The sequence below is a fragment of the Ovis canadensis genome, chromosome 15, assembly GCF_042477335.2.
Source record: "Ovis canadensis isolate MfBH-ARS-UI-01 breed Bighorn chromosome 15, ARS-UI_OviCan_v2, whole genome shotgun sequence".
Taxonomy (NCBI): Eukaryota; Metazoa; Chordata; class Mammalia; order Artiodactyla; family Bovidae; genus Ovis; species Ovis canadensis.
The window spans coordinates 42,982,009-43,007,903 of NC_091259.1; the positions used below are offsets into that span (position 1 = coordinate 42,982,009).

The 25,895-nt window shown below is 51.3% G+C and overlaps 1 protein-coding gene across 2 annotated transcripts in view; it reads left to right on the forward strand.

The window, feature by feature from the left end:
- ABCC8 (ATP binding cassette subfamily C member 8) overlaps nt 1-25,895 on the forward strand; it is an 81,139-nt gene that overhangs the window by 38,719 nt on the left and 16,525 nt on the right. The window contains exons 11-22 of one of the 2 annotated variants that reach the window (XM_069555463.1): nt 3,862-3,902; nt 5,073-5,218; nt 7,723-7,828; nt 7,967-8,083; nt 8,479-8,554; nt 9,268-9,373; nt 18,435-18,470; nt 20,230-20,265; nt 20,957-21,055; nt 22,116-22,200; nt 23,169-23,249; nt 25,011-25,148. In XM_069555463.1, the coding sequence (XP_069411564.1) occupies nt 3,862-3,902; nt 5,073-5,218; nt 7,723-7,828; nt 7,967-8,083; nt 8,479-8,554; nt 9,268-9,373; nt 18,435-18,470; nt 20,230-20,265; nt 20,957-21,055; nt 22,116-22,200; nt 23,169-23,249; nt 25,011-25,148 (1,067 nt within the window). The remainder of the gene's footprint in view (nt 1-3,861; nt 3,903-5,072; nt 5,219-7,722; nt 7,829-7,966; nt 8,084-8,478; nt 8,555-9,267; nt 9,374-18,434; nt 18,471-20,229; nt 20,266-20,956; nt 21,056-22,115; nt 22,201-23,168; nt 23,250-25,010; nt 25,149-25,895) is intronic. The other variant, XM_069555464.1, reaches the window with a different exon arrangement.

Sequence of the window (25,895 nt, forward strand, 5' to 3'; positions counted from 1 at the left end):
GGGGGCTGGCACCCGCGGGCCGGGCAGCATTCCTTGGCCAAAGCCAGCGGGGAGCGGGCTGTCCGAGCCCTGCTTTGTGTTCAGCGGATGTGTTATTTTGTTTTGTTTGAGGGTCGACACTGTTGTTCACTACTGTGCCCCTCAGTAGTGAGGGGTTGTGTTGGTTGCCTGGAATACAATGCCTGGAACAGAGGAGACCCTCAATTTCTGAATGAATATTTCTTAAAGGAGGAGGGGGTTATTAAAACAATATCTGTCCTTAACTCTGTGCTGTTACAGAAAGGCTTTCCCTTTTGAAGGTGGCCTTTCAGGCCTGCCTACACTCAACTAAACTTTTCCATAACAGCATCACACTCACACCTCGTTTCGTAATCTTCTGCTTTCACTTCGTGTTATTTAACAGTATTTCCTACTCCCCAACATTCAAGGTTTGAGCACTGTCATGTTTTTCTTCTTTAAATTTTTTCCTAGATCACATCAAAGTGAGTCAGCCCACCCCATGCCAAAGTCAGAGAGAAATCTATTGTTGGTCTTATTTCCCACTCCTCCTATAGGTCCTTATGTGGTTCAGGGAAATGGAGGCAAGGCCTCAGGTCTTCTAGCCATGACAGCTTGAAGGGATGCCCAGCTCCCTTCCCGCCCCACCCCATCATACCTTCATCCCAGGCCCAGGGGCTCTGCTGAGTGCAGAGAGATGCCAGACCTTGTAGCATGCCTGCAGCTAACACCTCCCAGTCTCTAGCACCGACACCCCTGGTTCCAGCTGTGTTCACCCCAGGTCCTAATGGGCTGATCTTGCAGCTGGTGAGTCTATTCACCCAACCCCCACCCCTGAGAGTGACCCAGAGCTCCCTGTAAGAAGACCATCCTTCCAAAAGAGAGTGAGGACAATGGGAAATGACATTTTCATTCTTAGCGTCTCTATACAATAGCCAGAATGGGACAGAAGCTAATTATATATCACTTGTGTTCTCTGTGTTGCTGCATCAGCTTTGGAATGCTGCTTTTCAGATTTATGTATAGCTGATCTCATTCCCGAAAGGAGTTCAGGCAGCTACAAGAATGAGGACAATAAAGTAGAAATATATATATGTAAATTAAAAAATCACGACCAAGGAAAACACGGAGTAGAACAAAATGTCAATTATCACACATTTCCTGACTGTAAAGTCTGCCTGGAGTTGCTGTCCCTTGTTTACTAAAACAGCCGCTCCTGTTAGATGTTTCCAGTTTACTTCGTTTCAGGGCTCTTTGCTGTGGTTGCGGTTTTCATTTTGCTGTGACAGATAGTGCTGCGGCTAACACCGTCTTACTGAGAGCTTTGTGCTTCTCTTGAGTGATTATTCGGGATAAATTCCCAGGAGAGAGATTACAGGATCAGAAGGTCTGAACTTCTGTGCAGTTCTAGCTACGAAGCACCAGAATGCTTTCTGAGCAAGCCATACCGGTTTATAATCTCACTTCCTGGCCTGTTCTTCAGCTGGGAGTTGGGCCCCCGCATGTGTGGGCGGGGTCTTGGCCTGGGGCAGGGTGGGGTGCACAAGTTCCTGTTGACAGGATGGGCAGGAGAGGAACAGAAGGTGCCGTCTGCCCTGAGGGAGCTCCGAGGGCGAGGCTACCTGTCTTTCGAGCTGTATGGTGATGGTCCAGGGCCCAGGCCCGATGGGCATCGTCCTCTCCCTCCCTCTCCCCAGCCAGTGATGACCGTGCTGTGTCCTGCGTGCCAGATCTGGGTTCCCTGTGCTGTGGGGAAACCAACACTGCTTATATCCTGCCCCCTGCAGTGTAAGAGGGCCATGGGGGAGGGCTGTGGCATTGTGGTGGGCACCAGGAGACCGTGGAGCCTTCATCCGGGAAGAGCAGTCAAAGCACCGTTATGTATGATATTAGTGTTGATACAAAGCCCTGTGGTCAAAGAGATGGGCAGTGCACCAAGGGCTCCAGTCTTATCTTCTCCATGAGACAGGGAGCCCTCCAATGGGCCCGTAGGTCAGGAATTCCCCAAAGATGGGAACAGTGTCTTTCCTATTTGCTTGAGAGCCCCACAGGGGCATGCTCCCTGTCTCCCACCCTATAAGGTGCCTCCTGGGAGCATAGTTCCGTACCTCCTTCCTCAGACGGGGAGCCCCGTGATGGCAGGGGCCACATTCTGCCTCTCCCTTGGGGTGCCACATCTCCAACACACACAGCGGATGTTCTCGCTGGTGCTGGACTCTTGGAGTAAGTAGACAGTCAGCTTGGAATGGTGTTGAACATCTGGAATTCTTCAGAGTGTCAGACGCGTTGCCATTCATTGAACAGGGGCCATGTGCATAGGCTTAGCCCTTGGCCTCTGGCTCCTGGCCCCTTCTGCTTTCATCTGGCTAATTGCAGCACCAGACTCTTGGCTGGTCTGGAAGAGGCTCCAGGAAGGAAGGGGGAGGAGGTGGGAAGATGGCAGCTAGAATGGGCATCTCTTACTCCAAGAGGGGTGCTCTCTCCGAAAGTTTGGGCCAGGGGTCAGGGATGCCTTGGGCATCTCACAGATTGGGCCAGAGGAGCAGGGCTAAGCTAGCCGCCTGGGGGGTGCAGTACTTAGGTAGCACTAAGGCTTCATGAAGCCTATTCCCTTCATTACATGCTATCACCTTGGAGAATGCCTGAGTGTGGGAACAAGTCGGTACAAGTTAACAAACTCAGGGGGAAGAAACTGAGGTCCAGGGAGGTAAACGATCAGCCCAGGATTACACAGGTTAGAAAAAAATGAGGACTCCACCCTTCTCTGACTTTAAGTCCAGACCACTTTGCTCTTTGGGGTCCCTGTGAAGAGTCTGAGGACTGCTCTATAAACAGAACAACAAAGGGGCCTCCGTTGCAGGAAACCTACTGCCCCACCTAGGCATGGACTCTCAGCCTTAGAGCTAAGGCAGTCCCTGCTTCGAGCTGGGAAAAGTCAAAGTGAAAGTGAAGTTGCTCAGTCGTGTCCGACTCTTTGCAACCCCATGGACTGTAGCCTATCAGGCTCCTCCGTCCATGGGATTTTCCAGGCAAGAGTGCTGGAGTGGAGTGCCATTTCCTTCTCCAGGGGATCTTCCCGACCCAGGAATCGAACCCGGGTCTCCTTCATTGAAGGCAGACGCTTTACCGTCTGAGCCTCCAGGGAAGCTTTGAGCTGTCCTCAGTCACTAATACCTCAGTGTGAACGAGTTTGAAATCCTTCCTAAGAGCTATGCGAGAGTGAAAGTGTTAGTTGCTCAGTCGTGTCCGACACTTTGCGACCCCATGGACAGTAGCCCATCAGGTTCCTCTGTCCATGAGGATTCTCCAAGCAAGAATATTGGCATGGGTTGCCATTTCCTCCTCCGGGGGATCTTCCTGACCCTGGGATTGTACCCAAGGTCTCTCACATTGCAGGCAGATTCCTTACCATCTGAGCCACCAGGGAAGTTCTAAGAGCCGTGGGAAACTGGGAATCCTCTAAGCCTCAGTCCAAGGAGGTTCAGGGACCAGAGACAGAGGAAGGAGAAGCAACTCGGTGCCCCCAGAAATGCATGCTGCTGACCTCACGTTTGACCACAGGCCGCCAACTCTCCAATCCTTCCCCTGCCATTTTCTCGTAAGGCTTTCTTTACACTGTCCACATGGAGCAAAGTAAGAGCATTTCATGCTTTCTTTAGAGGCTTATATGACTCAAGGACAGGGGATAAGCATCTTGAGGGCACATGGTAAGGAGCTAGAGGTGCCACAGGGCTAAGATTTCTGCCCTTCCCATGCCCCAGCTCCATCCTACTGACTGGGTAAGGACCTCCGGTCCAACCTGGGCAGCTTCACCTCCAGCTGCCTTCTTCATCCTGCTAAACTCCTTCTGTGCTTCTTTCGCAGTTTTCATGAACACGGCCATCCCCATTGCAGCTGTCCTCATCGTAAGTGGATCCTTTCTCCATCTCCCATTGTTGAGGGGAGGGCAGTGGAGATTTCTGGAGTGAGAGATTCCCAGGGTTTTGCCTTTCTGCACAGGGGCTTCAGAAGCTAGGTTCAGCAGGGGCACTGAGAATAGGGTCATGGATGGCAAGTCTGTCTGTATATGGAGCTGGTCCCTTCTCCACACCCCATCTAGGCAGACAAGACCTCTGCCTCCCAGCCTGGAAGACCTGATGCTTAGTCTCGAGAGCAATTAAACTTTCTTTAAAAAATTGCCACCAAACTTCTTCATTATAAAAGTGAGACACGTTTTTGTAGAAATGTTGGGGAACTCAGAAGGGAAAAGGCAAAGAGAACTTAAATCACCCATAATCCCACTGGCAACAACTTCAATGTGTTTCTTTCCAGTCTTTCCTTGAGTCACTGAATACAGCATTTTTACAAAAATAGGATTGTGCTTCACATGCAGTTTTGCAGCCTTTTTAAAATTTAAGACTATGACACGAACAATTCTCCATGTCATTAAATATCACAGTGGTGGTTTTCTAAAGCAATTTTGGCCAAAGCTGTGTGGGAGCTGAGTAGTGGGGGCCAGCAGCACGCCCCTCCAAAAAGGCCACACGCCCACAGAGCCTTCTCTCAGGACTCCCATCCTTGGCTTCTGTGACCGCTGCAGTTCTTTAAAAAGATGCATTTCTTTCCCCCGGGGCCGGAGTCCCTGAACTGTGTCAAGTTCACAGCCTGTCAGTCACGCTTGGGAATTCACTTTCAACATGATTTATTGGGCTGGTTCCCAGCCTGGCTCTTGAGGAACTCTGGGTAACAGAGGCTGCCGAGCCAAGCCAGGTAGCCAGAGGCTGGGGGGCACAGCTGAGGAGGTGGTTTTGTAATCGGCATGTTTACATTTTCCGGCTGAGGACTGTTGTCTGAGAGTGGGCAGAGCTGACCTAAACTGAGGGCTCCTGGTGTTCCTGGAATGAAGGAGGCAGGGCCAGGAGGGACGGTTCCATGAGATGACTCTGAGGATGACAGCATCTCCAGCCAGAAGTTCCTCTGGATCCCTTGCTCCCCGCTTCTGGTTTCCTTCCCTGGGGACTGAGGGCCGCCAGTGTGGGAGGGGCCTGTGCCCTGAACCCCACTCTGCTCCATCTCATTTGTGCCTCTGTCCACAGACCTTCGTGGGCCACGTCAGCTTCTTCAGAGAGGCCGACTTCTCCCCGTCGGTGGCCTTCGCCTCCCTCTCGCTCTTCCACATCCTGGTCACGCCGCTGTTCCTGCTGTCCAGCGTGGTCCGGTCCACAGTCAAGGCTCTGGTCAGGTGAGAGGAGGGGCCCGGCCAGGGCGACAGGCTGCTCACGTGTCGGGCCCAGGCTCGCTCCGGCGACCACGGCAACCATGGCTGTTTGGTCCCGGGACACACCTGCCCGTTGCTGTGGGCTTCGCTGAAGCTGGTTGTGGTTGCTCGGGGGACATTGTCCATGTGTAGCTCCCCTCTACACCATCCCCAAGGAGGACTAGCCAAATTTCTTATGTCCTCCAAGGAGAGGGAACTCAAGGTCACCTTCAAGACAACTCCATAAAAAAAAATCGACATTGAGCTGAACTTGGTATATCCTCATAAATCCTAACCATTGCTCCAAGTTCTGCCTTCCAGAGCCACTCAGAATGAACGTCATCCCTCTCCCACGTGATGACAGCCCCGCAGAAGTTAGAAGGCATCCCTGAAATCTTTGTCTTCCCCAAGCTGAACACCTGAGGTCTCTCCATGGGACTCAGCACCTTCACAGTCCCAGTCAGTGAAGAGGCTTTCCCCAAGCACCTGCACCCCCTGTCTCCAACTGGCCTGCACGCTGGGAGGCCCCACTTCAGGCTCAAGAGCCCAGTGGTGACTCTGCCACTCTCCCAGAGGCATCACCTTCTTGGAAGTGAAAGCCTGGAGGTAGAAGGCTGAGGCTCTGGCTGGGGAATGCCACAGCTGGAGTGTGAAGATCTCCCGAGGCCTCTGAACTAGCTTTGTAAAAGCAAGGGCCAGGCGTGCCTCTGGGGGGAGCTGGCTATGTCCTTCCTTATCACCAGTGGGACCAGACAGGAACAAACGTCCTCCGTACTCAAACCCCTCCAGCCTTGAGGGAAGTGACATCCCTCTCCTGGCAGGTCCGAGGCAGCTGGCAGGAGGGGTGGCTGTTGGAATGAAGTAGCTGATGGAAAGAGGGTTGAGGATGGAGGGGCATAAGACAGCAGAGCTGTGGTCATAGGAGAATCTCACTAGGGAGTAGCTGGCTGGAAAGGGATTAGCTCCCATTTCCAGGGTCAACTGTGTTGACTCACTTTTAGTGACATTGTGAAACTACTAACGGTCAACCCTCCTCCCCCACCCTTACCCCAGCCAATGATTCTGTGTAGAACCCATATATTCAAAGGTGTTATAGCTATGGGGAATCTCTTGCCTGACCCAGAAGCATTTCTATATAAATACTCCTCATCTCACCTTAGGATAGCTACAACCTTTTTAAAGAAGGAGACCAGACTCTGGGCTGAAAGTGGGAACATGACACAGCCTGAAGCTTTACCCTAAGTCAGCTCCATCTCCCACTCCTTGCCCCCGCACCACCCTACCAAGCTGTGTTGGAATGGGGACAGAAGGAGAAGCAGGCAGAGGCTGGCATTCTGCTCCTTGTATGGGGAGGGAGTGCATGCTCAGAACAGAAATAGGGGTGGGGTGGCCCCAGGCTACTGCAAATTTAAGCAAAAGTTGGGATTGTCTGAACAGTTCTCAAGATTCCCCAGACACCTTGCCCATCCCTAGGGATAAGAGAGAATGAATCAAGTGAAGCTTCTGGAACCTCCTCTGAGTTCATAAGGAAATCCTTGGGGTGGAGAATAACATTTTCTTCCTTGAGTTGGGAATAATACCTCTTATACACCTCCCCCAGCAAGATCAAATTATTTAATGGGGATTCAATTATGTGCTTATAAAGCATTTAACAGTGTCCACTGTGTAGCCTTCCAGGCTCCTCTGTCCATGGAATTCTCCAGGAAAGCGTACTGGAGTGGTTAGCCATTCCCTTCTCCAGTGGATCTTCCTGATCCCAGGATTGAACATGGGTCTCTTGCATTGCAAGCAGGTTCTCTACTGTCTGAGCCACCAGGGAAGCCCCAACTCAATGGTTAATAGCCAATCCTAATCCTAACTAACCTGTCAGAACTCTAATAGTAACCAATAAAGCCCAAAACCAACTATCCTTCAGTCTAATAACCAGACTAACCAACTAATGTTAAACTAACCCTAAAACTAGTCTGCTGCTGCTGCTAAGTCGCTTCAGTCGTGTCCGACTCTGTGCGACCCCATAGACGGCAGTCCATGAGGCTCCCCTGTCCCTGGGATTCTCCAGGCAAGAACACTGGAGTGGGTTGCCATTTCCCTCTCCAATGCATGAAAGTGAAAAGTGAAAGTGAAGTTGCTCAGTCATGTCCGATTCTTAGCGACCCCATGGACTGCGGCCCACCAGGCTCCTCCATCCATGGGATTTTCCAGGCAAGAGTGCTGGAGTGGGGTGCCATTGCCTTCTCCGTAAAACTAGTCAGTCCCTCCTAATCCACGCCCTAACCTACTCCAGCTGACTAGTCAACGCTAATAACCCTAGTAATTCCTATTGCCCCCACGGAATGGCCCTGGTCTGTCCCCTCCCGTGTGGGCTTTGTGGGGCCACAGCTGGAACCTGAAGTCTTCTCAGAACTGCCGTCTCAGGCCTCGCCCTCCTCCCTCTCCCCTCCCCTCTGCCCCCTCGGGCAGGGTGAGGGGTGTCTGCGCTTCCTCTGCAGCGTGCAAAAGCTGAGCGAGTTCCTGTCCAGTGCAGAGATCCGTGAGGAGCAGTGTGCTCCGCGAGAACCTGCGCCCCAGGGCCAGGTCAGCAAGTACCAGGCGGTGGTGAGTGCCCCCCTGCCCTGCACCCCCATCCCGGTGTATTTCTCCAACGCCTGCAGCTCGAGCCCTGCTGTTGTCCTGCCTCAGCTTCCTTGCACAGCTCCCAGCCCCTGGGCCCTCACCTCCTCTAATCAACTCCAGCCCCTCAAGGTTGTGAACCGCAAGCGTCCAGCCCGGGAGGATTGTAGGGGCCTCACGAACCCACTGCAGAGCCTGGCCCCTGGCACAGATGGGGATGCTGACAACTGCTGTGTCCAGGTGAGTCCTAGACCCTGCAACTCCATGCCCAGCCACCCAGCACCATCTCCACAAGGAAGCACAACATCTGAAGGACCAGACCCCGGTGTCCTGAGCCCTCTGCCCCGAATGGAGGTCACCCTGCAAGTCTGTAGTGTCCATAGGAGTCCTGAGACCGGGGCCAGTGCTTCAATCTCCACCAGCTGGGGGAACCTGTGGCCATCCTCTGGGGAGGGTGCCTCAGGTAGAGGTCTGCATGAGAAGGCCATGCCCCCACTCCCCTGCCTTGGAGGTGGACTGGAATCAGTGTGGTTTTCTTAATCTTTGCTTTCATGGGGGAGGGGAGGCAAGACTATTCACACCAAACTCAGCTGCCTTTCTGCTCTCTTCTGGTTGGTGGGGTGCCCCTCGTGAAGATCATTGGAGGCTTCTTCACGTGGACCCCTGATGGAATCCCCACACTGTCCAACATCACCATCCGCATCCCCCGAGGTATGGCCCAGCTCACCCTTCCATCATGATCTAGGCGTGTCCCCCTCCCCATGTTCCACTGAATGACAAGGAGAGAAAAAGAAAAATCAGGACCAATTGAGCAGCTGCTGTGTGTGTACTCTTGGTGGGTGCTCTGGGTATGAAGGCTAGAGAGGAGCTGGGCTCCTTCCTCGGGGAGTCCAGGTGCTTGGTGGGAGAGCAGCAAGGACAGGGCAAGACAGCGGGGCCTTGAGGTCAAACCATCTGTTGCAGACAGAGTGGGTGCTTCACAAAAGGAAAGGTGGTCCCCCGTAGCCAGGGAAGGCGTTGTGAAAGAGCTGGGGACTCCAAGAATGAGCAGGGTCCTTCAGGCTGTGGGCAGGGTGGACGGTCCGGCAGAAGCAGCAGCTTGAGCAAAGCATGGGAAGGGGAAGGATAGGGTGGACTTTGGGGGGGACCAGGAGGCACTGAGCTCACATTGGAGAGCACTGGAGAGAGACATAGGCCCTCAGGAAAGGGCAGGGAACTAGCAGTAGGAGGACGTGGGGAGCCAGAGATAGGGTGTGGGTTTCCAGAAGGAAAGGCTCAAAGGAGGAAAGGACTCCCTGGCGATTCTAGGTAGGAGAAGAGCAAGTGGGGGCCCCGGAGTTGGGTGTGTCTGTCTGTCTTTCTGGGTGGTAGTTGTTCAGACTCCCTCTGGCCTCTGCTCCCCCTGCTGCCCTCCCTCCCTGCAGGCCAGCTGACCATGATCGTGGGGCAGGTGGGCTGCGGCAAGTCCTCGCTCCTCCTCGCCACCCTGGGGGAGATGCAGAAGCTCTCGGGGGCCGTCTTCTGGAACAGGTACTGTGTGCACCTTCCGGGCTCAGACAGTGGAAAGACAGCGGGCAGGTGGGCAGCCCTCCTTGCAGCCGTTCTCAGTGCGGGGTGCGTCATGCCTGTGTTGAGTGTGTTCCACAAGCACTCAGTGAAACCAGTTACTTTCTACTCTTGTTACCATCATTAGCATTAGCCTTCACATTGTGCCAAGGACTTCCCTGGTGGCTCAGATGGCAACGAATCTGCCTGCAAAGCAGGCACCTGGGTTCGATCCCTGGGTCGGGAAGATCCCCTGGAGAAGGAAATGGCAACCCACTCCAGTGTTCTTGCCTGGGAAATACCATGGACAGAAGAGCTTGGCGGGCTACAGTCCCTGGGGTCTGAGTGATTAACACTTTCACTATGTGCCAGGTACTTTGCTAAGTCCTCTGCACACACTATTTATTTCATTTAATTCTTAACAAAAACCACAAAGGTGAGTACTGTTAACAGATCTCATTTTGGACAGAAGGGCCAAACTATTTGCCCTAATTCACCTACCCAATTAGTGGCAAAGCTGGAATTCAAACTCAGTTCTGTTTGACTCCAAACTCCATGTTCACTCAGCTGCACTGCCTCCCAGCGTGGGGATCCATAACACGAACGTTGGTTTCTGGCTTGGTCATCAGCAAAGCCGATACAGACCAGTCAGTGCGTATTTCAAAGAACCAGAGATAAATCAGGCAAATGTGGGATTCTGGGCAAAGATTACTATCTCAATTAAAGAGCTGAACCCCAGCCTGAGTCAATCGTGAATCTATTATTTATGGCTATCTATTTCCCAAAAGCACTTGAAACTAGTTGATTAAAGATACATATATGATAAAAGCTTTTTTAAAAGTAAGAAAAGAAGAGCCAAGAAATGAAGAGGGTGGGAAAGCTGTTCAGAAACCTGGGCAGAACATGGCTACGGCAGTCAACAGGTAACCTGGGTTGGAGTCTACCACCCTCTGCCCCCCAACATCTCCCTGCCCCTAAGTATCCAAGAGAAAGAGGGATCTGATCAAGGTTTCAGAAATAAAAGTCGAGACCAATTCAACAGAGGACAAACTTTCCCTAGCAATCATTTCTAGGGGCAAATTAGCATTCAAGATGTCAGGGTTTTTCACCAACTTGAGAGCAGGCTGAGCAGAGAGAAAGGCCTTGGAACAGGCACCCCCATTTCCTGCTTTTCCAAAATGCCCCTGAACAGTGCACCCAACAAATGGCAAGTTTCCTTCCTCAACAGGTCTATGGGCTGGCAATGAGCTCCTTGGGTTTCCTGTAACTTCAGTCTCAGGAACCTTAATTCCACTGGGAATGTGGTGTGTCTGGGGGCACAGGGTCTCTGCCTCCATTTCCCATCTTATTCAGGTGTTTCTCAACACAGCCTGACTGGAAAGGTCCAGGCATTGGATTGCCAGACCCTGGTGCCAACTGCCTCTCAGGACTTTGGAGGGAGGAGCCCTGCCATCGGCTGCCTGTGTATATCTGTGACAGGAAGACAGGAAACCCCAGTGAACTGTGAGCCAAACAAAACTACTGATGTCACTGCGCACCCGCCATGCGGAGGCCCTTTTCTAGGTGCACTGCACACACGAGCTCATTGGATCCTCCGGCTGGGTGCTATTACCCCATTTCACAGAAGTAAGAACTGAGGACAGCGAGGTGGGGTGACATGCTCAGCGTGTGGACCAGAGTCCCAAGCCTGGACTCTTTCCCTCAAGCCTGCCTGCTGCCTTGGGCTGGGGTCCCTTGGGTTTTAGCTCCAGAGATTATTCTCCAATTTCCATGTAGAGGGCAAGCTGGATCTAGGCCCTCTCTCAGGGCAGGGTGGGATTTCCTGGATGGGATTACACTGCTCAGAGACTGGGGTCACTCCTGGATTCCCATTTCTGCATCCGGCTCAGCCTCTGTGATCCTGTCCCCTTTGTCCCACTTTCTTCATCTCCTCCCCACCCACCTCACCCTCGCGTGCCCTTTTACACGAGCATCAGACCTCTCTCTCCTCTGCAGAGGCCTCAGCCTCAGCTCCCACCTCCTCTCCAAGCTCTCAGGGTCTGACTGCTCCTCCTTTCTCTTTGGAAGCCTCTGCCCCAGCCCTAGGGGGTCTCTCCAGGGAGTTGGAGCAGCTCTTTTGTGCAAGATTACTGCGTAAGGCACTTTATTTCCTTCATTGTCTTGGTCAGTCTTCACCAAACTCTATGAGGCAGGCGTTCTCAATATCCCGATCTAACAGATGAGAACACTGAGGAGAAGCAGGTTGCCCTGGGCCACCCAGCTCTTAAATGGCAGAAGTGGAATGCACACTTCAGTGCTCAAGTGCATGGGCTTTCCACTGTGTGCTGAGAGAGAAGGGGCTGGAGAGCAACATGAAGAAGCAGCCAGCCTGACGGTCAAGGCCAGCGGCTGCTCGGGCTGTGATGCCCTGCCCCCCGACCCCCGCAGAACCACCACATCTCTGCTCACAGCTCTGTCTGCATGGACACTCACTCTCCCCAGCAGGCAGCTTGGGCCCCACCTCCTGGTTCTGTTTGAGGCTCAGGGAGGATCTCGTGTCTCCAGAAGCTCCTTTGCCCTCTGCCATGGCTCGGTTTCCCTCCCAAGCACAGCGAGCACGTCAGGGTAGCCTGCAGCCCACCCTGAGAAGCTGTGAGAATTCGTTCATGACTCAGCTTGTGCTCTGGTTTCTCTGCGTTGGTCTATTTACTCGCCCCATACTTATCGAGGGCCTGCTGTACGCCAGACCCCAGGCACAGCAATAGGAATGCAAGGATCGTGAAGATGTGGCCCTGCTTCCAAAGGAGGGGAACAGATATCCAGTGCCATGGTGCCACCTCGTGCCACCATCAAGCACAGAGGAAGAGGTCAAGGAGAAAAGACTCATGTGGACATGGTGTCTGAGTTTTGAGGGACCCTTGTGGCTTCATCAGATGTAAGAGACAGGGTGGGAGGGGAAGGTGTTCCAGGCAGGGGTATCGGGGTGGGCAAAGGCATGCTGATGTGAGAGGATGTGGTTCTGGTGCCCAGAGCAGTGGGTGTGGGGGGCGCTGGTGAAGGTCAGAGCTGAAAATGTAGGCTGAGCTGAGGTCAGACACCCTGTGTACCAGGCCCAGGAAATAAGATTTAGTCTGAAGGCTGTAGAGGAAAGGTACTGATGATACAGGATGAGGGATGGGAGAGAGAGAGGCCACAGGAAGGGAGACCAGCCCCAAGCTCATTATAACTGGAAGAAGGAGTAGCCTGGCCAGACATGGCTCATTGGCTTCATATGCTCTCAGAATCCTGGCTTGTACACAGCTCTGCCTGGCCCACCTACCCTGGGCAGGGAGTTAAGTGTAGGGGCTGTATGTTGAGGGCCCTTCTCCATTACTTGCAGGAGCTCCATGCCTCAGACCTTGGGCCCTAGGTCTACAGGGAGATGATACACTTGCAAAATGAACCAAGAGCAAAATAGCATTTGATCCAGCAGCCCCTCCCAAGGGCCTGCATGTTTGCAGCCGGAGGTGAGGGCAATGCCAGGTTGCTCCCATATTTTTTTTTAATCCATACCAGGGCGGAGACCTGGTAACCAGGCAGCCAGAAAGAGTCCCAGGAGGCCCAAGGCAGGGATTTGGGGGAGTAGGAGGCACACAACAGAGAATGCTCTGGGAGAAGGGTTTGTGTGTGCACCATTCATTTATTCCTTCCTTGAAAATGATGAGCAGCACGGCTGAGCGCATAGGATCAAAAGTTCAGGAGGCAGGCTGCCCGAGTTCAAATCTGGACTCCATCCTTGGGGAAATTCTGTGACCTTTCTGCACCAGTTTCCCCTTATTACCCACGGAGTTAATGTGAGGCTTAACCTGGCACATACCAAGTGCCCTATAAATATTAGTGTAAATATTATTCTTTGACAATGTACTTCTGTGCCAGGAAAAAAATTCCCCTATTGCTCTTTAATTATACCCCAGCCTGTCTCCCAGGAGAGACTGCAGTGAGCTCCCTGGGGACAAAGATCATATCTTATTTGTCTCTCTGTATTTACAGTGCCTTTGCTAAATGAATTCATTTGCTAAATGAATGAACTGGGAACAGTTTATGACCTTTAGGAGACTGCCATTAAATACGTCTTTATGTCTCTCTCCTTCCCACACACCTTGGCCCAGGCTGTTTCCCTCACCCGTAATTCTACCACCCAACTTCTCCACCAACATTTAGAATGTACAAATCCTCTTTGTGTGGCCTCATATCGCATGCTTGTGTGTCTGCCTCCTCCAGGACACTGAGCTCCTTGGAGGTGGGGCCGGAGGGTTAGTCCAATGCGGTGCCCACATGGGATGTGTATTTTGTGAGCCACTCTGTGTAAGCTACAAAGGAGAAGACCTGGCCCCACCCTCAGGGGGCTCACCAGTCTTAGGTGGACAGAAGCCTGTGGGGCTTCTGTCAGGAGTTCAGGGGTAACTCCCTGAATTCCAGGCTGAAGAATTACTGTGGCCACCCTGAGCAGATCCCATACATCAGCTGTTGGGCTCCAGGTCTCTGGGAAAACTGTGCAATTTCAAAATTCTCTCTGATGATACTCACCTGCCCCAGCCCAGCTCTGTGCTCTGATGCACCATTAACCTGGAATTTGCAAACTCTCTCCTTGATCATTAAGAGGAAAACATTCTTTTTTTGTTTTTTTTAAAAGAGGAAAACATTCTGATAAGCGGTCGAAATTAGCAGATAGAGTCTAGTGAAGTTCTTTCCTTGGAAATACAGAAGAGGGCCATTAATGTCCACAGTAGATTGATTTTAGATGTCCCCTGGGAGCCAGCAGGAAGCAGGGATCCGAGAAAAACTTAGGGGTGGGAGAAAAATCCCAGCTCCCCACCAGGAACTGGCCTCACTGGAACTCCCTGCTGCTGCTGCCACCCGCTAGGGTGTGGGCCCAGGCCCTGCTTGCTCTCAGACACTCTCAGAACATTGCTGCCTTGTGGTGGTTGGGTGTGAAGGCTGCTTCCTGAGAAGCCTGATTCCCCAGGGGTGAAAAACAACTCCTCTTAGATTTCCCTGGTGGTCCAATGGTTAAGACTCTGTCTTCCAATACAGAGGGTGTGGGTTCAATCCCTGGTCAGGGAACTTAAGATCCTACATGCTGCAGGGTGTGGCCAAAATGCAAAAAAAAAAAAAAAAGGCTCCTCTCAGCATAGCCTTTGATCCATCTGTTCATACAGTCCCTGGAGACTTTGGGGAGTTGGGTCAGGAGCTCAAGGACACCCCAAGTTTCCTGGAGAAGGCAGTTGTGGAGAGACGGTGGGCAGACAGAAGGGGCGCTGTGTGAGCGTGACAAGCCTGCCTTGAGAACGGGATGATCTCTGGTTGTGGTTCTCCCTCTGCCGCTCAACAGCTGTGTGACGTTGAGCAGGCTATTTCTCTGGTCTGAGTCTTAGTTTCCTCATCTGAACAATAGCAAAAAACCCTTTCCTCCCTCAGAGATTTGGCATTAGGACCCAATGACCTCAATTGGAAAGGGCACTGTGGGTGAAAGGTTACATTTCAGAGCAGCAATACGTTTCTCTGAGGCAGGATGTATGGACCGTGAGTCCTAACTTGCCCTTCCAACCTCAGTCCCCACAGCTTTCCTCTTTGTTTATTGTTGGGGGTCTTAAATGAGTGTTGGGGCCTTTGGATTCCACCTCTGCCTGCACCTTTGAAACCAAGCACTGAGCTGAAAGGATGGTCTCCCCACACCCCTACTCCATCCCTCATTCTCAGACCCCATCCTCATCTTCCCCTCCAACCAACTCTGAGCTGTGTCGTTAATACATTCTCCCGGTGTCACAGTGAAGTTCCGACCATGAGCTCAATTTTATAGATAAGGAAACAAGGCTACCTTAGTAAAGGGACTTGCCTAAGATTTCACAACCGGTGGGTAGAGAAGCCCCTCGGATACAGACTTTATAGCCCGTGTTCCTTCCCTTTCTCCCACTGCCTGCACTCATGTCAGCTCCTCCTCCAGCCTGGGACTCCCTTCTTCCGCTCCCAGTCCCAATCCTTCTCTCTTTGAGGTTCCCTTCACCTGTAACTTCTATGAGCCCTTCCTCACTTTCTCAGATTTCTTCCTCCTCCAAACTACTTGCAAAATATGCATTTGGACTTACCTGGTGGTCCAGTGGTTAACACTTTGCCTTCCAATGCAGGGAGTCCTTGGTCCTTTGACCCTTGGTCAGGAAGCTAAGATCTCATGTGCCTCGCAGCCAAAAAGCCAAAACAGAAGCAATATTGTAACAAATTCAAAAAAAGACTTTAAAATAGCCCACATCAAAAAATAATCTTTTAAAAAATATATTTTTCTCTGATTCTAAAAGAAGGTACATTGAATATGAGAAGAAGCAAGTGTAAAGAGGGCAAAAACCACCTAATATGAACACATACAATATCCCACCTCCCAGAAGTTTCCAGTCTTTTTTCTGCATTATTTGCATATGTGTTTGTATACTTTTCTCCCAAAGCTCTATAGCACCTTCTTGCTCCTACTTTCCTTTTGGCCTCTATAGCTTTCTGACTTCTGTACGTGTCGGATTCACTCTGCCAGTCCATGAGCCTTTTGAGGGCAGGCTCTGTGCCATGATTCAGGTTGGTGTGCACACAGGGACCCAGCTCACAGCTCGTTGCAGAGAAGGAGGTGGGTCAGAGAACTGGAGAGATTATCTTCTTAGCTCAGTGTTTGGTCCTGAAATTGCAGGCAGAGGAGGAACACTCCTTTAAGAGCCCAGCGATCAATGGGAGGAAGTGCATGCCATGTGTATCCTTCTTTACTTTTCAGATTAAGACATATATATACAATGAGGAGGCTCATTCTAGGAAGGCTGGAACTATGCTGGAAAGAGGAGACGATGAACCTGGATTCACACCACAGCCTCCCTTCTCCCTAGCTCTGAACTTTGGGTACATTAGGCAAACTCTAAGCCTTGGTTTTTTTCTAAGATGGAAAACCTCTTTATAGAGTTGTTGTGAGGATGAAACCATGGATACAAACAACTGTACACAATGCCTCATGTTGAGTGCCAGCCCCCCTCCCTTCCTTCCTCCCAAATAATTAAAGATGTCTGTTATCAACCTCCATTTATAACAGATCTCCCATATGCTAAGCCCTGTGGGGGCTAAAAAAGATGCTCTTCCTGCCTTAAAATCCCACTGGGGATAAAGGACTTACACAGGAACTTATTAGAGGGGAAAGTAGTCCATTATAAGGGCTAATTGAGCAGCCCAGATAATGATGGCAAATTGAGTTAGAGCCGAAGGAGCTCCCTGTGTTCCCGGGGTCCTTGGGGAGGCCACAGATGTGCTTCCCTCTGGATAAATAACAGCGTTTGCAACTCTGAAAGCAGTCAAGGTGGAAGACTGCAGAGACAAGCTTCTCTGGGCTGTGGACGCAGAGTTGGAATTTGGAAGCTTGAGTTTTTTATCCGTTTCATGTTACCAGCTTGTCCATAAATCACAGCAATCTGATGATTAAGCAATACGAGTTAGGTTGAATTGAGAGAATGAAGTGAAACTAATAAAGATCAAAGAATAAGATCATAGGGAGTTGGTGATTATATATCCATCAAGGTCTCAATTAAGTTCTGCCTGCTGCTGCTGCTGCTGCTGCTAAGTTGCTTCAGTCGTGTCCGACTGTGCGACCCCATAGACGGCAGCCCACCAGGCTCCACCGTCCCTGGGACTCTCCAGGCAAGAACACTGGAGTGGGTTGCCATTTCCTTCTCCAATGCATGAAAAGAAAAGTGAAAGTGAAGTCGCTCAGTTGTGTCCGACTCTTAGCGACGCCATGGACTGCAGCCTACCAGGCTCCTCCGTCCATGGGATTTTCCAGGCAAGAGTACTGGAGTGGGGTGCCCCAGAAGACAAAAGAGAATTTCATCTGTCTTCTTCCCATCCCTGTTTCTATCCATCCTGATAGAGCTATGGCCTGGGTAGTCATAGTGAGGCAATATAACATAGACATTAACAGCATGGAGCTTTGGAACAGCATGGAGCTTTGGAATCAGACAGGTCTATTTCCTCTGCTATTTGCTGGATGTGTGACTTTGGACAAGTTACCCAGACTCTCAAAAGTCACCTTGCCTTTAAAGAGACATTCCTTGTCTATAAAGAGACCTCTTCCATATGGTTTTTTTGAACTTTAAAATAGATGATAGTATTGCAGTGCTAAATTCCAGTAGATGGTGAAGGCCAGGGAAGCCTGGTGTCTTGCAGTCCATGGGGTCACAAAGAGTCGGACACGACCGAGCAACTGAACTGAATTGATTGCAGGGTTTATCACTGTGCTTGTCAAGATTATAATAAATGTTAGCTGATTTTATTAAAGTAAGATCTGCATGAAAACAGGACAGATTGATTTTCCCCAAATGTGCATGTCAGATGTACACACTTCGTTGGCAGAAGGCTGCTTCTGGAAGGTTGAAAGGTGGCCTGGGGCAAGAGAAAGAGCACTAGTAAAGTTGGCACCAAAATTCAGGTCACTTCACACAGTGTTTTTCAAAAAAATTTTTTTACTATAACTCACAGTATGAAATGCATTTTATATCACAGTCTGCTACATTTATGCATTGATATGCAAGAAAAAATTTTACACAAAGAATATACAACTTGACCACATATGGTACAAACTGGTTTTGGGGTGGGGGAGTTGTATGTTTGTCTGTTTTAGCGCAGTTGCAGATTACTTATTTCAGACCCTATATTGGGTCCCAATCCACAGTTTGAAAACACTGTATGAAATGATTATGACCTTGGGAAAGTCACTTTCCCTCTCTGAGCTTTAGTTTTCCCAACTAAAAGCCCATCCTGACACCAAGCCAGCCTCGCTGCTGCTGGGAGTGGTGCCAGGAGCACTGATGAAGCCCTTGCTGCTTGGAGGAAGCCCATCCAGGGGCTGTGGGAGGGACAGAAATTGAGAAGCTGCTTGGGGACACTGAGGATGGGTGGGAGGGGTGGGGATTGTGGAGGCTGCTTCTCCCCAAAGACACAATGTGATCTAAATAAAGGTAGTGGGCAGGGGAGAAGTAACTGGTGGTGTTCTTTCCCATTTGTGCCCCAGCAGCCTTCCTGACAGCGAGACGGGAGAAGACCCCAGGTACAGCCTTGGGACTGGGTTGGAAGTGGGTCCCCAATAAAGGGAAGGGGCTTGGGGGGATTTCCTGGTGGTTCAGTGGCTAAGACTCCACGCTTCCACTGCAAGCGACACAGGTTCAACCCCTGATCAGGGAACGAAGATCCCAAATGCCATGCCATGTGACCAGTTTTACAAAAGGAAGAAGAGGGAATACAGGGGAGGAAAACCGTTTTTAAAAAAATGGGGAGGGGAAGGGCTAGGCAGGGTGTGTGGGGCAGGGAGGGGTGCTGAGTATAGATTCCGGGCTGTATAGTCCACATATACTTAGAGACATGAAGCCCTATAATACGTGAGGCATACATTCTCAAAGAGGGGAAAATCTGGTGCTGGAGAGGAAAAACTTAGATATTCCAGTGTTTTGTGGCTCTCCAAAGGGCCACAGTATATGAGCAGACATACACTAGATCTGTGGTTTTAAAACTTCATAGTGGATAGAGTCAGAAAGTGGATTAGTGGGAAGGGAGGAAGGTGATGACTGCTAATGGGTATGGCTTCTTTTAGGGGTGATGGAGATGTTGTCAATTTAGACAGCAACGGTGGTTGCACAGACTTGTGAATATAATTATTTTTTAAAATCCACTGAATTGGGAAATGAATGTGGCAGGGAAAGGACAATTAGAAAAAAAATATGTCTAAAATGGCCCTGGGGTGATCAAGAAAAAAAAAGTTGAGAAACAAAGCTATAAGGAGAGGAGGTGGTTATCCCCCAGGCCAGACAGAAGCTTCAGCCTTGTTGCTTTCTGTTCTGTGTGCTTTGTGTTCTGGTTGTCTGAAACATCCAAGTGAAATAGATTAATGTGGCCCTAAGACCTTCAGAGCCCTCCCTAAGCACACTTCTTTCAAGACAATCGAGACACACTGGAGGAGGTGGGAAGTCAGGACTGGGAAGGTTGACTTGACCTTGTAAGTCAGTGTAAGCGTCTGGCCTTCACTCTCCAACTCCACAGAGGTCTCACGTCCCCACTTTTTCTCCGCCGTGTCTCCTGCCTTGGTGAGTGCCAGGGACTGATGGCAGCCCAGCCTCTCTAGCCATAGTGACCGTAACTGTTGGGCCAAAAAGCCGACCTCACGGTATGTGGCAAGTGAGAACATGTGGACGAGAGCAACAGGACAGAATATTTGACCCGGAGCAGCTGGGGCCCGTCCAGGCCACATGGCCACCGCAGCTGACCCTGTCCCTCTGGGGGAATCTCCTAGGCCCCACGGCTGTCTTCTGGGAATCACACTTGGAGCCCTTCTCAGCCCTGCAGGTGCCACCCTGAGTTGCATCAGCTGTGGGTTCCCGCCCCCGGACTCGCAGGCACCCATGGTGGCCTGTCCCACCTGGGCTGGCCGCTGTCAGAGTGCACGCCCTGCGCCAGCTGTCTGTGCAGCCCTGTCAGCCCACGAGCTCGGCCAGTGCATCCGAGCCCTGACTCCGAGGCTGGGTCTGCAGGAGCCACGAGTTGGGCCTCAGACTCCCCTGACATAGGAAGATCCCCACCACCGTGAGCCTACACCCAAGGTGCCTTCCCTCCACTCTCCCTTGTAATTTCACACACCCTGATTGTATTCAGGCAGTGGAGGCTCCCCAGGAGGACCTGTGGCATTTGTGGCTGCAAACTCCGTCTCAGGGGTTATTAAGGCCCTTGCGCTGGGTCTGAAGGAGCTGAGAATGTCTATAGAGTGCTCGGTCCATGCGTGTGAACCCTGATTGTATGTTTTTCCCTCCCTGCTGCAGCCCCGAGCGGGAGACGGTGGCCGACGCGGACGTCAGGTACTGTGACCCCGAGCACTGCCCCCTGGGGCAGACTTCCTCAGAGGGGCTGTGAGGCCTGAGGAGCCACAGAGCTCAGGCAGGCAGCCCCTCAGGTCCAACCCAGCCGCAGAGGAGGCCAGGGAGGGGGCTGTGCTTCACAGGGTGGCTGGGAGAGCACTGCTGCTTCCAGGCATCAAGCCCTTCACACCAGATCATTTTTATCCCTGTGGTCATCTTTTCCTTTTCCTTTTTTTCTTTCTTTGTCTTCAGAAACCATACCACACTAAGCATGATTTCCTTAACAGTGCTCTTTTTAAAATTTCCATTTGAAGAGTTAGCTGCTAACATCAAAGTTGAGTGGTTTGAGGGCTACCCAAGGAAGGAGATCAGGGTTCAAGTGTTCACTTAGTTGGCTTCTCCCAGGCTCTGAGTAGACCTGGGAAAGGGAGCAAACTGCAGAGGTGGGACAGGGAGGGGTGAGGTCCCTTATCCCCCAGTCAGCTAAGGCCCAGCACCCAAGCCTGCCTCAGGCCTTGGGGGATGGAGAGGCCACCAGAAGCCACACACAGAGCAGATTTCAGCCAGCTGCACCTCCTCATCTTCGCGGCGCCCTCACCCCCTAGCCCCAGTTTTATCCATCAGCTTGATAACCACCTCTGACAGTGGCCCCCTGAGAATGCCTCCCCTCCTCCTGCCCTGCTTTTTCCAGGAAGAGAGGCCCAGTGGCCTATGCTTCTCAGAAGCCGTGGTTGCTAAATGCCACCGTGGAGGAGAACATCACCTTTGAGAGTCCCTTCAACAAGCAACGGTAAAAGCCTCCCAGAGGGAGTCAGGCTGAGGGAGGGGAGAAACTGGTGATGCTTTAGTCTCCCTCCCCAGCCCCTAAGCACAGCCAGCTGCCTGCTCCTCCGTCCATCTCCCTCACCCTGCCGTCCTGTTCTCCAGCCCGCTGATCGAGATTCCAGCCTGTTCCATATGGTCCATCTGGAAATGATCCAGATGTTCTGGACTTCGGGGCAGTCCACCTCCCATGGTTGAGAGGGTAGGAGGGGAGGGAGGTGCGGGCACACTGGTGCCCCCTCTTGAGGTTGGTGAAAAGGCTCCCCCAGCGCTCTGCCCTCTCCATTCTTATGATTCCCCGCCCCCAGCTCTGCAGCTCACACACAAATCCCTCCAGGGCTAATGACCGCTGACATCCATGGACCTCTTTCCAGAGGCTCTCGGTATTCATGATTTCTTCTAATGCTCACACCAGTCCCAGTAGGCAGGTACTATTATTATCCCCATTTTATAGACGAGGAAACCAAGACTCAGGAAGGCTAGGTAACTTGCCCAAGACCACCCAGCCAGGAAGTGACAGAAATGGGTTTCAAATCCATCTTCTAACGCCCAAGTGCCTGTCACCAAGACACTCTGATGCCTCCACGCACCCTGGCTGGCACCCACCCAGACTGAGAGCTGACCAGGGGAGTGTGAGGGGAGCAGGCTGGGCAAATATTTGAGCAGCCATCATCATTTGCTGCCTCAACAAAGCAGCAGTGATTTTTCCCTGGCAGTGCCCCAAGTGTGGGCTCTGGCTCTAGCTTTTCCCACCGCACAGGGGCCACAGGCCCTCTCTTGTCACTTACATGGCTATTTGCTCCCATCCAATTTCATCCTTCAAATATTTAACTTGCCCCAAGATGGTGTCAGATGCTGCCCTCAGCTCTTTTTGAGCTCACGTGGTGTTTGCTCACACCCATCAGGAGGCCCATTAAAGCCATCGCTCATCCTGGCACAGCTGCCCGGAGGGTAATGACCCTCTACAAAAGCTCAGGCCCACCTCCGGCCAGGCTGCTCAGCTGTGTCCCCACCCCGCCCCACTGCAGGTACAAGATGGTCATTGAAGCCTGCTCCCTACAGCCAGACATCGACATCTTGCCCCATGGAGACCAGACCCAGATTGGGGAACGGGTTAGTAGCAACCTCCAGGGGAGTTACTCAAAGCTGGGGCCCTTGGCCTCCCCTGCTCCTCACCCATCACCATCACCATGCCCCGAGATCATTAGGGAGAACAGGGAATGCGAAATGAAAGAGGGGTAAGGCTGCAGAGTGCCTGCCATGGGATCAAAATGATCTCCTTGAGCCCTAGACTGGTGGCTGTCGTGGACAAGTTTCCAGTCTTGCTGGGTGCAGAGGTCAGCTTAGTACTTTCTCAGGCTGGGGAGGACTTGACCTCTCTACAGACACCCCGAGTATGTACTGAGAGCCCACCCAGCACTGCACCGGGCTCAGGGTTATTCTTCCTGTTTCATCCTCAGATGGGGTCCCTCCTCCATAAGCTTAGATGAATAGGATTCTCCCATGGCTTTCCTCCTGCTGTGTGATTTAAATCCCCCCTTCCTACGGCTTCCCTGATAGCTCAGTTGGTAAAGAGTCCACCTACAATGCAGGAAACCCTGGTTCAATTCCTGGGTCAGGAAGATCCACTGGAGAAGGGATAGGCAACCCATACCATTTATTCTTGGGCTTCCCTTGTGGCTCAGCTGGTAAAGAATCCACCTGCAATGCAGGAGACCTGGTTTTGATCTCTGGGTTGGGAAGATCACTACCCACTCCAGTATTCTGGCCTGGAGAATTTCATGGTCTGTATAGTCGATGGGGTAGCAAAGAGTTGGGCATGACTGAGAGACTCACTTTCCTCTGTCCTGGTTTTCATGGGTCAGATGGTCCCTAGCACCTACATGGTGAATTGTCAAAGGCTGGGGATCATTCTCCCCACTTCTGAATGAATTCAGTGAACGTGCACAAGTTCCTCCTCCCTACCAGATGAGGAGGGTGCAAAGAGGTGATTGAAGCCAAACGCTCACATCAAGTAGGGGCCTGGACAGTCTCTGCTGAAGGGCTGTGCAGGCCTGACCTTTCCTCCCTTTTGGCGGCAGGGCATCAACCTGTCCGGTGGTCAGCGCCAGAGAATCAGCGTGGCCCGAGCCCTCTACCAACACACCAACGTCGTCTTCTTGGTGAGTGCATCAGCCCGCAACTTCCTTGAGGTACTTGTGTCTGGCTGCCCCCTTGGCTCAGACAGACAGACAGACAGGCAAACATACACACACACACCCCATCACCAAACAACATCCCTCTCCAGGAGCAAACTTCTTCTGCCATAGATATTACCTACTGATCTTTTTAAAATTTTTTATTTATTTATTTTAATTGAAGGCTAATTACTTTATAATACTGTAGTGGTTTTTGCCATACATTGACATGAATCAGCCATGGGTGTACATGTGTTCCCCATCCCGAACCCCCCTCCCACCTCCCTCCCTCCCTGCTGATCTTATTCATGGAAAAACTGAGACAAGATTAGTCCAACTGATCAATATGGACTTCACACAGCTCTGCAGTAGCCACGAGGGGAAATGAGGAGTAATTATAGGCCCCTGCTTTGTAGAACATCCCCAACCTATTAATACTTATTTAGCCCAAATATAAGAATCACAAATACATGGAAAGTGAGTTGCCATTTCCTGTTTCAAGCCCAGAGCAGACATTGCTAATTGATCTCAGTTTTCTCTCCCATGAAAACTTAACTTGGCCTCAGAATCCTTCTTAACACAGCACTCCAGGTAACCTCTAATAATCAAACTTGGCTGTACCCACCCTCCTTCATGCCAAGTTCTGTGTAGTGTGCCTTAGTTGATACTGAAGACTTCCAAGACATAGCCCTTGGCTTCAGAGGTTTAGAATCTAATTAGGGAAACAGAGCTCGCCAGTACTCAAGAGCCTCAGCCCACTGGAAAGCCAAGCTGTGTGACAGACTGTGAAGGGCCTCGTCTAGGGAGACAATTGTGAGGACAAGAGTAATCAGGGAGGGCTTCATAGAAGAGAGCATTAAAAGAGTGAGTCAGTCAAACAGAAGGAAAAAGGGAGCCATTTGGATAGACCGCTGGCAGAAGGACTCTCACTTCTCTGATCCTGGCTTTATTCTCCACCCCGCCACCTCCCCACTAAACTCACTGCATAATGGAAAGGTTCACACCGTTTGTTACCGTCTGACACAAGCATAGCATTTCACAAAGTACTAGCTTACTCATGATCCCTTGTGAGCTTTAAACAACCTTGTTAGAAATAAAGTGGATACTTTAATTTATTTCAGCTAACTTTTAAGCTCTACTCTGTACTAGGCACGGGCACAGGGGATATCAGTTCTTCAGGGCCCCACGGTCCAGGGTAGACAAATAGCTATCAGATCTGACTTCCTGCAGGGTATCACTGGAACAGAGGGAGGGAAGACTAGGCTCAGGCATCAGGAAAGGACACAGGAAGAGCTGGTGCTTAGGGGAAGTGCTGAAGGATGAAAGATAGTTCACCTGACAGACAAAAGGCAGATCAGCACTCCAGGCAGAGGGAAAAGCTTGGGCAAAGGCCTGGAATGGCAGACTCCCCAGAAATCAGAGCGTAGGGAGCTTTTACAAGACAGATAGGAAGTGAGGCTGGAAAGGAAGACTGAGCAGGTGGGAGAGGGTCTGGATTAGGGTGCTAAGGAATTCGGACCTAACAGACTATGGGGAGTCACTGGAGGTTCAGGAGTCAGGAAGTGCTTGTATTTAGACCTGTTTGAGAGTGATGACTGATGGCTGAAGTCCAGAGAGGTTAGGTATGCTGTCCAAGGCCACACAGTGAAGCGGTATCAGTCACTAAACCAGAGCAGGTACATCCACAGTTTTACATCCACTGCTACCCACCCCCACGCTCGCCCCTGTTTTCTCCCATCTACCCAGGACGACCCCTTCTCAGCTCTCGATGTCCATCTGAGTGACCATCTGATGCAGGCCGGGATCCTTGAGCTGCTCCGAGATGATAGGAGGACAGTGGTCCTAGTGACCCACAAGCTACAGTACCTACCGCATGCAGACTGGGTGAGGGGCCAGCAGCGGTCAAACTGTGGAGGGCTATGGTGGGAGAGGCAGTTGGGTGTCTCCAAAGGACTCCATCAGCTGTCTGAGCAGCAATTGCTGAGGGCCGCAGAGCAGAAGAGAGCAGCACTGGGTGGCTTCACTCAGGCTGGGCCCATCAGGGAGGCCTGGCATAGTCCACGTGTTGGGCGTCACCTAGAGTTGCATCCTGACCGGGGGCCCCGTGGGTGCACACAAGGTCAGCACCAAGAAGTCTCAGAAAGAAGTAGACACTCAGTTCCTACTTCCATTTCCTACCCAGTTTGATGACTCATTCCCCTGTCCTTGGGGAGTGCCCATGTGGACAGGAGAGCCATCTTCCTGCCCACTAGTGCATCAGATTCAAGTTAGGATCAAATGGGAAATATGGAAACAAACCTTGACAGTAGTAATAGAAACGTCACTGTTATCAGTAAAATGAAATATCACATCAGTTAAATCCCCATATTCCTCAACATGAAGACAGTAGTTATTTTTCAAATAATTGGAAAGCATTTAATTCTTAAAATGGAAATCATGTGACTTTTGAAACTGAGGCCTTGCCTGACTCGTACATAAAGTTGCCTGTGGAAATGAGGCCCTTCCTAAGCTTCAGGTCTGTGTTAAATGCCCCTGATAATTCCCCTCAAATAATTCTTCCTTCTTCATGTAGTAAGGTCTTCCCCTCTACTATGAATAAAAAGGAAAAAGATCCAGACTTTTCAGAAAAGC